The sequence below is a fragment of the Neophocaena asiaeorientalis genome, unplaced genomic scaffold, assembly GCF_003031525.2.
Source record: "Neophocaena asiaeorientalis asiaeorientalis breed wild unplaced genomic scaffold, Neophocaena_asiaeorientalis_V1.1 scaffold345, whole genome shotgun sequence".
In the NCBI taxonomy this organism is placed as follows: domain Eukaryota; kingdom Metazoa; phylum Chordata; class Mammalia; order Artiodactyla; family Phocoenidae; genus Neophocaena; species Neophocaena asiaeorientalis.
The window spans coordinates 2,108,803-2,118,253 of record NW_020175181.1 but is presented as its reverse complement, the minus strand read 5'-3'; the positions used below and the strand labels follow the sequence as shown (position 1 = coordinate 2,118,253).

At 57.9% G+C, this 9,451-nt stretch overlaps 1 protein-coding gene across 1 annotated transcript in view; it reads left to right on the top strand.

Annotated features, from left to right (window-relative positions):
- Positions 1–30: 30 nt before the first annotated feature.
- Positions 31–9,451, top strand: part of GAREM2 (GRB2 associated regulator of MAPK1 subtype 2) — a 12,563-nt gene continuing 3,142 nt past the window's right edge. The window contains exons 1-4 of the mRNA XM_024764461.1: positions 31–144; positions 3,112–3,252; positions 8,444–8,574; positions 9,298–9,449. Of these exons, the coding sequence (XP_024620229.1) occupies positions 33–144; positions 3,112–3,252; positions 8,444–8,574; positions 9,298–9,449 (536 nt within the window). The 5' untranslated portion in view covers positions 31–32. The remainder of the gene's footprint in view (positions 145–3,111; positions 3,253–8,443; positions 8,575–9,297; positions 9,450–9,451) is intronic.

Sequence of the window (9,451 nt, the reverse complement as noted above, 5' to 3'; positions counted from 1 at the left end):
CCCGGGACGGCGGCCCCCGGGACGCCCATGCCATGGAGAAGTTGGCGGCCGGGCTGGCGGGCCTGCGCTGGAGCATGGGCGCCTTCCCGCTCGACCTCATCGTCAGCCGCTGCCGCTTGCCCACGCTTGCCTGCCTCGGGCCAGGTACCGGGGGTGTTGGGAAGGGCGACTGGGGGTGCCGTGAGGATGCGGCTCCTGCCCTCTCGCTCCTTGGCGCGGGCCCCGCGCTGCTCCCGGAGCGCCTCCCCGGAGAGCCGGGGCCCACGAACCGAGGGCCGCCTCCATCTGGGCCCCACGGACGGGCACAGGGACAGAAACCTGGGACAGGGACTGGGGCCGGGCCCAGGACAGAGTTCTCCGGCCCAGCTGGAGCCGGGAGCGCGGCGGAGCCGCCAAGTCCGCCCCGTCGGTGCACCCCCTTCCCTCGCCGCCCTCAGACCCCCGCCCGGGCCGCGCCCCCCTCCATCCTTTTGTCTCCGGCCTCTCACCTCGATCCTCCCGTATCCCTTGGGCCTCGGACTCTGTCTTCCCACCGCCGCCGCCCCCCGGCCCCGCTCTGTCCCTCTTGGGACCCTTCTCGCACCCTCCTTTCGCGGCCTGGGGAGCAGCCTCCGGTCCCCGGGGGCCGGCAGACTACCTCTGGGCCTGAGTGAGCGAGTCCTTCCGCCGGGCGGGCCCCCGAGCCCCCGGACCTCCCCACATCTTGCCCCACTTCTCCTTGGCGCCCGGGGGCCCAGGCTGCACTGCTGATGCTTGCGGGCCCGAGAGGGGCGCCCGGAGGCTGCGCCGAGCAAGTGGACCGTTTGGGGGAAGAGGGGCTGCTTGGCTGGGGGAGGGGCAGGAGCCGGGGCTGGCAGCCAGGCCGGGGGTTTTGTGTGTGAGAAGAATAGGGGTTTGGCCCGCGTTGGCACACTCGCTTCCCTGAATGCTAATGGAGCCCGCGGCCACAGGCTCCTCTCCTCTCCCCTCCGCGGGGCCAGCAGCCAGTCCTCCGACCCGCGGCGGCGAGGAGTGGGCACAGTGAGCGTCACCGTGTCCCAGGAGTGGGCTCGGTGAGAGCGTCTATGCCTGGGCCGTCGGGCAGGGTTGCCTGGCAGTCCAACGTCTTGTTTCCTGGATCATCGGCGTGTGATGCCGAGACTGCCCATGTCAACAGCAAGGCTGTGTGTGTCTGCGTGTGAATGGAATACGCTGGCCCTAGGTTGTGCCTGGCCACTTCCCACACATCCTCTTTGGCATCTTCCCCCCCCCCGGGGGGGGGTCCTTTTTGAGCTCCTCAATCTGGCAGGCCTCCTTTGGGCTCCCTCGACACCTCTGGCACCCTTGTCTTGTCTCCTATTGTAACCCGTTGTAATGGTCAGTTTATTGTCCTTCTACTGGGCTGCAGGCTCCTTGAGGTAGGGCATCCTGCCTAACAAAGATTATGGAAGGAGTAAATGAATGAGGGAATGAGCAACTGGTGTGATGGCCCAGTTGCCTGGTGTCTGTCTGTGACAATGGTGGCTATGGCTGTGGTCACCTTATGTGATCAAAACTGTGAGTGTGAATATGTGATCAAAAGTATGTCTTGAAGTCTTGAAGGTCCCTGTGTGCTGTGCATTTGGGAGGGGCCCCTTAGTGGGACCGTGGGACTGAGCTGTGTCATTGAGGTGATAAGACCCTATCACTGTGGCCCAGGTGGCTGTGCTGGCTCAACTGCTGGTGACCATGACCCATGGTTGTTGGTGTGTGTCCTGGGTGACTGTGGCCTGCATCCCTAGGAAGGGCAGCCTGGGGCTTAGGAGAGCTCTAAGAGGAGGTTACAGAGTAGGTAAGCCTCCTCTGCCTCAGGTGAGGAATTGAGGAGACCCCCCGCCCCCATACACAGGATGGAAGCCGGGCCCTTCCTGCAGGTCCTGAACACATCCTCCCCTCCCCTGACCAAGTGCACACACTTCAGGGAGTCCCCAGCCATCAGAGTAAACCATTTCCCATTTGGTTGGGTGGCAGATATTAAGTTGCGTCTGAGGGGGCTGGGAAGGAGGCATCCCTCACCTCCACCCTACTCACCAGCTGCAACCAGGAGACGCCTCAAAGGCCTCCTGGAAGCTGGGCCAGCCCTTCTGCTCTCCTGGAAACCGGTGCTGGGGTTGGAGCCTCTGGGGCCCAGGCCCCTCCCGATGGCTTGGCCCCCATGCTTCCCCCAGGACTAGCCCCCATCACTCTTCTAAACCCACCCCTTTCCTCTGGCCTTCATCACTGTGTTCCAAAGACTGGGGGGCTGAAGGGCTGAGGGAGGGCGAGCCAAGAAGCAGCTTCTCTGAGGTGGGATCAGGGGGTATCTGAGACTGTCTCCCCTCTCCTTTGAGGTCCCTTGTGTGCAGGAGACTGTCTGTGGCAGTGGGTGAAAAGAGAGCCCAAAGAGAGCCAGGAGTCAGCTCCTGTAAGCCCTGCCGTTCTCCTGACCCGAGTGACCCACATAGCTCTGGGGTTCACCATGGACGGCCCCTTCTCGGCCCTCTCTGTGCCCCACCAAGGCCCTCCTTTCCTGGCCTAGGAGCCGACTCGGGGGCTGAGAATTCTGCTGGTCTCAGTTCAGGTGGTTCAGAGGCCCAGCTCAAGTGTCGCTGCTCAGCACTGTCTCATCCTCCCTCCTGCCCCACACTCCCCCGCAGCCAGTTTACTGCCCCTTCTGTGAGAACTCAGACAGCCTCCATTCAGCGCCTCAAACTTGGCCTGTATTCTCTGTTCACATCTCTTCCCACCTCCTCCTGGGCCTAAGGGCTCCTGGAGGGCAGAGGCTGGGCTCATCCGCTGGGAGCCCCTGGCTCCCGCACAGGGCCTGGGACAGCAGGCAGTCCAATCGAATGATGAATGCAGGACGGAGGCTGGGCCGGTTGCTGGGGCCCCATCGGGAGCCTGAGCCCAGAGAGAGGGGGCCTGATTCAGCCCCGAGGTCACAGTTGGCAGCCTGCCTGTCCCTTGAGCGCTGCTGATCTGGACAGGGATCGTGGGGAGCTGTCCCCGGTGGAGTCTCGGTGAGGAGGTAGGAGGTCACCCTGCCTATTCTTTCTGCCCCTCCTAATGTTCTCTTTTCTGTCCTTCCTCCTCTATCCTCCTTTCCCCTCTCAGGGGAGTATGCCGAGGGCGTCAGTGAGCGAGACATCCTGCTCATTCACTCCTGCCGCCAGTGGACAACGGTGACAGCCCACACCCTGGAGGAGGGTCACTATGTCATCGGGCCCAAGATTGACATCCCCCTGCAGTACCCAGGTGTGCCCAGCCAGGGACAGATGGCACAGAGCCGGTGGGAGGTGTAGGCAGGGGGGTAGGGGTGGGGAGGTCTTGGAGGAAACTTGGTGACTGGCTTTCCCTTAGAGCCACAGGGGTGAGCGAGGTCACGGCTGGCAGGGTGGTGATTAGGGTTAGGGTTAGAGTTAGGGCCCAGTGGTTTCCATACTGTTTTGTGGAGCCCTGGGTTTCTGGTTGCAAACCTTTGATTCCCATTTTGTTTTAAAATAGATTTGAAACTCATGTTAAAAAAAAAGTACCCACACCCTCAAACTGCTACAAATCAAACCTTAACCCTGACTAGAGACCTTCAGTATGTACCATTACATACAGGCGGCACCTCTGCCTCATTAACACTTTTTGCACAGCCCCTCAAAGAGAGTATCTCCCGCTAGGATCCTCTCAGTACTGTGCAACCAAAAGACTTCAAAAACAAAGGACGCTCAGGCTCATTATGTGGCTGTATCTGCCTGCTCTAACCCTGGTTTTCCCAGTGTTTGTGTTAAACTTATTGTTTTCACTGATTGACATAAGTGAATGTTAAAATTTTAGGCTTTTAAATAAGATTCTGCAGTGAATTTCTACTTTTATCTGTTATATATATGATGCTGATGTCCTAAAGATTTTGTTTGAAGAAAGGATTCTGCTGCTGAAAAAAGAAAGTACAGCCCTTTCGTTTTACACACAATGAAACAGAGGGCCTAAGAAGGGAAGTGACTTGCCCAGGGTCACACAGCTAGTAAGCAGCAGAGCAAGGGCTAGCACCCAGGTATCTTGACTCCTGGGCTCTTGCTTGCTGCCACATCAGGAAAGCAGGGTTCTGGTGGCCCCATCCCCAAGATGCCCCCACGTGAGCCCAGGATCCCACAGCTCCTGCACACTAAACCCGTGCTGCGTTTCAGACCCTGGGCAGAGCGTTGTTGTCATTGCATCCTCACAGCAACCCCGTGAGGAAGTTTTATCAAGCTCCAGGAGTTAGTAGTTAGCCCAGTTCTGTGTTTATCTGCTGCCCACCCCCCAACAAAGGCTGGAATACTTTGAGCTGGGAAGGCTCACAGTCCCTTCCTCACAGGTATGCTGTTCCCCTTCTGGCGCTGCCTGGGTCTCCCCGGAGTCAGTGGGACAGGACTAAACCCTTTACGGGGCTTCTGCTCTTTACAGTGCCCTGTGCACCTTGTACTCCTGTAGCCCCACAGCCCATTTTAAACATGAGGAAACTGTCTCAAGTGTCTTTCTGACCTGGCCTGGAGCCCTTGGGGAGGCCTGCCCAAGCTAGAAACTTCCCAGCCTGGGTATCTGGCCTTGGTCCAGGGAGAGGTCCCAGGTCGTCTTCTTGGGATAAAAAAAGCAAAGATTGGGGGACTTCCCTGGCGGTCCAGTGGTGAAGACTCGGCACTTGCACTGCTGGGGGCACAGGTTCGATGCAAAAAAAAAAAGCAAAGATTGGAAAAAGCCTTCACTGACAGAAATGTGACTTACTGCGCCATTTCGGTTGTGTCATTAAAAATCCGGGAAACCATTTCGGTTGTGTCATTAAAAATCCGGGAAACCAAGGTACAGAGCCTCCTGGGGAACTCTGCGTTCACGGGGCTCCTGGCCCTTTCCCCCCATCTCTTTCGGTGCCCTTGTGTAAGGCGGGTGACAGCTGGTCTGCAGAGGTGTCGCATCCCCAGCTCCATCTTTCCGGTGGGCCGCTCGGGCCCCGCCTGGATGGGGGCTGGGTGGCCGAGGTCCCCCTAGGAGGGGGAGGGGCTGGGCCGCCGGCGGGTTAATGAGGAAGCTCTGAGTGCACAGCTCCCGAGCTGGTTCTTCCCAATGAATTAATAATTGCGCGGGCAGGCGGGCGGGGCGGACCGCTGAGAGAGCCGCGGGAGGCGGTAGAGGGAGAGGGGAGGAGGGCTCAGGGCGATGCCCTGCAGCGAGTGGCGTGGGGGCCGCTGCTGGAGAGCTGGGCTCCAGGCCAAGGCCCACCGCCCGGGGAGGCGGGGAGACCGGACTCCTCCGGGACGACCCCCCATCCCACCCCGCCCGCTCCCCGCCTTGCCCTCTGCGCGGTGCCTCTCCCCGCGCGGGCCGCGGACCCTGCGGAGCACCGGGCAGATGCGTCCCTTGAGCCAAGTAGTATGCTTCCACTTTACAGGTGGGAAAACAGAAGCCCATGGGGATTAAATAATTTGCTCAAAGCCACACAGGTGGTAGGTGGCAGAGCTGGGATTCAGTCAGGTCTGTCCGACTCCCAGGTCTGTGCGTTTACCCACCATTCTTTATGGAGCGTCTGTTATGGGTCAGGTGCTGGCAGGGAGGGGTGACAAACAAGACCCTGCTTCAGGCTGGAAGGGACGGTCGGGGCTGCGTAAACGTACTCTGGGACTCACGGACAGGGAGGAGGGGCAGGCCAGGGTGCGGCAGGTCCCTAGAGCCGCAGGGGACCTCGGGTCTTTTGTAGGGGGAGGCAGGAGAGGAAGCTGCCCCGAGTGGGGCTGCAGAGGGAGGAAAAGGCTTCCAGGGGCCAGAGCATCACTCCCGGGAGGTCTACCTTCCTTCCTCCCGGCAGCGATGACCGGTGCTGGGCTCAGGCTGCGGCGGAGGGGGTGGTGCCGGCTACCATGGTTACATCGATCTTCCTTGCCACATCCTCCCCCACCCCCCGGCTCTAGCCCTGACTTGGCTCCAGCTCTCCCCACAGGGGGCAGTGGGCACTTCTCCCTGCCTGGCTGCTTGGAGTTGGGGGGTTTGTATGTGGATATTGGGGAGGCGACTGGGTGAGGGATGGGGGCTACTTTTCTTGGATGGTAGCAGACCTGTGACTCCTGCTTTCTGACCTGCAGATCACTGTTCCTTGCTAGGTCCGCTCCCCAGCTTATCCCTGCTGCCCTCTAGGGCTGTGGCTCATCCGAGGCCTCTTCCTACCAGGGTCTCAGAGTGGTTGGGGAAGGATGGAGGATGGGACGTGGGGTATGTTCCCTCCAGCTTTCTCCTGGGCATTTCCCCCTCTCTTTCTGGGTTATCACTTTTCCTGCTCATAGATGTTGATGCTGCAGGCTCTGCCCCTGGCCCTCTGCTCTTCATACCCTGCATTAGGGAGTTGGTGTCTCAATCCGGGTTTCTGGTTGGGCTTTGGGGGCTTCAAGAACCGTCCCCCCTGTACTATATACAAAATGCTTTTTTGTGTGTTCCTGCTAGGGTTACACTGTGGGATTTCTCTGGGAAGAGGATCCCCAAAGGGTCAAGATCCTCTGTTCTTCCTCTTTCCTGAGCTATCTTGCCTGCCCCACAGCTGACACTGCTTCCTGTGGGCTGGTGACCTACTGTCTGTTACTTCTGACTAGGCATCCTCAAGCACTGCACCCACACGCTCGCCTGCCCTAGGAACACCCCCTGCAGGGCCTCACTTGGCCTCCCCAGTTTGGCCGGTGCTCCACAGCTCGTTCCTTCCAGGGTCTCAGTTTTGGTTAACAGCTCTACCGTCTCCATTTCTGACCAGGCTGGTGACCCGAGTCCCTTCCTCCACCACCTACTCATCAGTCTGATGAGTTCCTCACCACAGGCTCCCTACCTTGAAAGTACCTCTTGGTCTACTCATTTTTGTTATTCCCTCAGTTGCTGCCCTGGCTCTTTTCCAGAACTCGTTACTGAGTTATTTACCTGAATGGTGTCCCTGTTATCTTTATAGAGTAAAACTTTGATCTTGGTCTTCCCTTGCTCAGAACACTCCAGGGGGTTTCATTCTTACGGAATAAAGTCCTACCATATGGCATTCAGAGCCTTTCATAACCCAGTTGCCGTCTGCTTCACCGCTGTCATCACCCCCCCTCAGGTCCTACCCTCCAGGCACTCACCACTTCGGGCAGGCAGTCTGCTTCTGTGACTCTGTGTCTTTGCTCACGCTGTTTCTCCCATGTGGAACGTCCATTCCGTAAAACTCTTGTCATTCTCATGATGCCCTCAGACTGCCAGGTAGATTTCCCCCAACTCAGCGGTCTTCTCACTCTTTTGTCATGAGTCTGGTATAGCATTTGTCACATCCTGCCATCACACACTATATCTGGATTTCCTTGTGGACAGACTGTCGTACCCACATGTGCACCCCCTGTCGGGGCAAGGCTAGTGTCTGGCACATAGTGGGTGCTCCGCAAATGTTTGTGGAATGAATAAATGAATGGACTATGACTGCAGCAGCCACCAGAGACATTACAGAAGCTAGAGCCACCTTGTCTTCTCTCAGCTTGTACAAGACTCTCTTCCTTTTGTGTAAGGGCTAAGAAGAGGCCATCTGTCCAGATGCCAGCATGGTTCACAGCCTGTCTTTGTGCTCACACAGGTGGGCACATAAAAGATGTGTGGCCAGTGAGGTTAGACAGTTTACACAGAGGGGTGTCAGCTTTACGGATTATCATCATTCTTTAAAGTCTGTGTCTGCTGGGGGCATCTGCTGAGCCAGCCAAAACATAGCCCTGGAATGCAGGTTGGGAAGACCTCATCTGAGGGAGGAGGCTTTGCTGGGCTCAGATTGGAGGCCTCTGGGACGGTGGGGCTGGATATTGGATCAGAGGAGGATTTGGGAACAGATTAGGAGTCAGAGTTGCTCTCCCTGGATCTCCAAAGACTGGGGCTGGGCCCCTCGTCTGCCCATTGCATCCGTGTGGGTTAGCAATCCACCGCAGATACGTAGAATGCCAGATCCAGGTGGGGCCCAAGAGCATCTGCTCCAGCCTCCTCAGCTGAGGACTCAAGCCCCAGAGAAGGGAAGGGATTTGTCTAGGGTCATAGCAAATCAGAGTGGGGCTGGGACCAAGCTAGGAATCAGCACCCCCAATGCCACACTAACGCTTGGTCCAAGGATAGCTCTGTGTCCAAGTGTTTGGGTGCCAGTTTGCACTTGGGTTTCTCTGGGCAGGCGGCTGCTAGCCTTATCACACACCCACAAGCTGTCCACTGGGTGAGGGCTGGGCTCTAGTTGCTAGGAATCTGTGCTCACCTCCCTGCTGAGGCTTGAATCAGCTGACCAGCTCCTTCCACAAGTGCAAACCTGCCCTTCTGACCACCTGAGTTCCAGAGAGGCTGGCTGAGATGAGGGGAACAAGAAGCGGGGACAGTGGGGCCTCTCCGGATACAGGCTAGGCTCCCAGCAGCAGGCCCACCCTAGCAGCAGCCTGCATTCCTTCCTGTGCAGGGAAGTTCAAGCTCCTGGAGCAGGCCCGGGATGTTCGGGAGCCAGTGAGGTACTTCAGCAGCGTGGAGGAGGTGGCCAGCGTCTTCCCTGATCGCATATTTGTGATGGAAGCCATCACCTTCAGTGTCAAGGTTAGTCCTTTCTGCACCAGGAACGGTGCCCCCAGGTTTCCATTATCCTTGGGGGCAATCCTGACCCTGGCTGGAGGGAGGCCTTTGAGCTCTAAGAGGTAAAAGTGTCACAGTGTGGCTTCTGACAGCCCCTTGAAAGCCTCTGGCTAGGTGTATGAACTTCCTGGAGCTTCCTGCAAAAGGTGGGGAAGCAGGAAGTGTGTGTGGAGGGTCACGGCCTGACTGGGAAGTCTTTCAGGGCAGCCGTCCTCTCAGCCACTGGTGGTGGTAGTATAGCTGTGGGGCACATAGTGCACACGGTCCCCCACTTACATACGGGCGGTTCTTGCCTGTTTATAAACCCTCTGCTTAAACATCAATTCATTTCTCTTCAGAGTAGTCTTGTTGAATAGGTGGAGGGCTGTTATCGCCCTCATTGTAAAAAATGATAACAAAAGTTGCCATATACTGAGTATTTTCAAAGTATTTCATTGTACATATAGTTTATTTAATTCTTACAGCAATTCTTCCAAGTAAGAGTAACTAAGGTCCCCGAGAGGTAACTCACTGAAGGCTGCACAGCCACCACGTGGCCCCTCCAGGATGGAATGTCCTCAGTCAACTGCTCTTGATCTGGCCTTAGCCCTGGGAAAGGCCCAAGAGGAGCACTGTCCTCCTGGGTCCCGTCCCGGTGGCTTTCCTGGGGCCCTGGCTAAGGCCTCCTGCCGTTTCTGGGATCCCCAGGTTGTGTCAGGCGAGTTCAGCGAGGACAGCGAGGTGTACAACTTCACGCTGCACGCCGGCGACGAGCTCACTCTCATGGGCCAGGCGGAGATCCTGTGCGCCAAGACCACCAAGGAGCGCTCACGCTTCACCACCCTGCTGCGCAAGCTGGGCC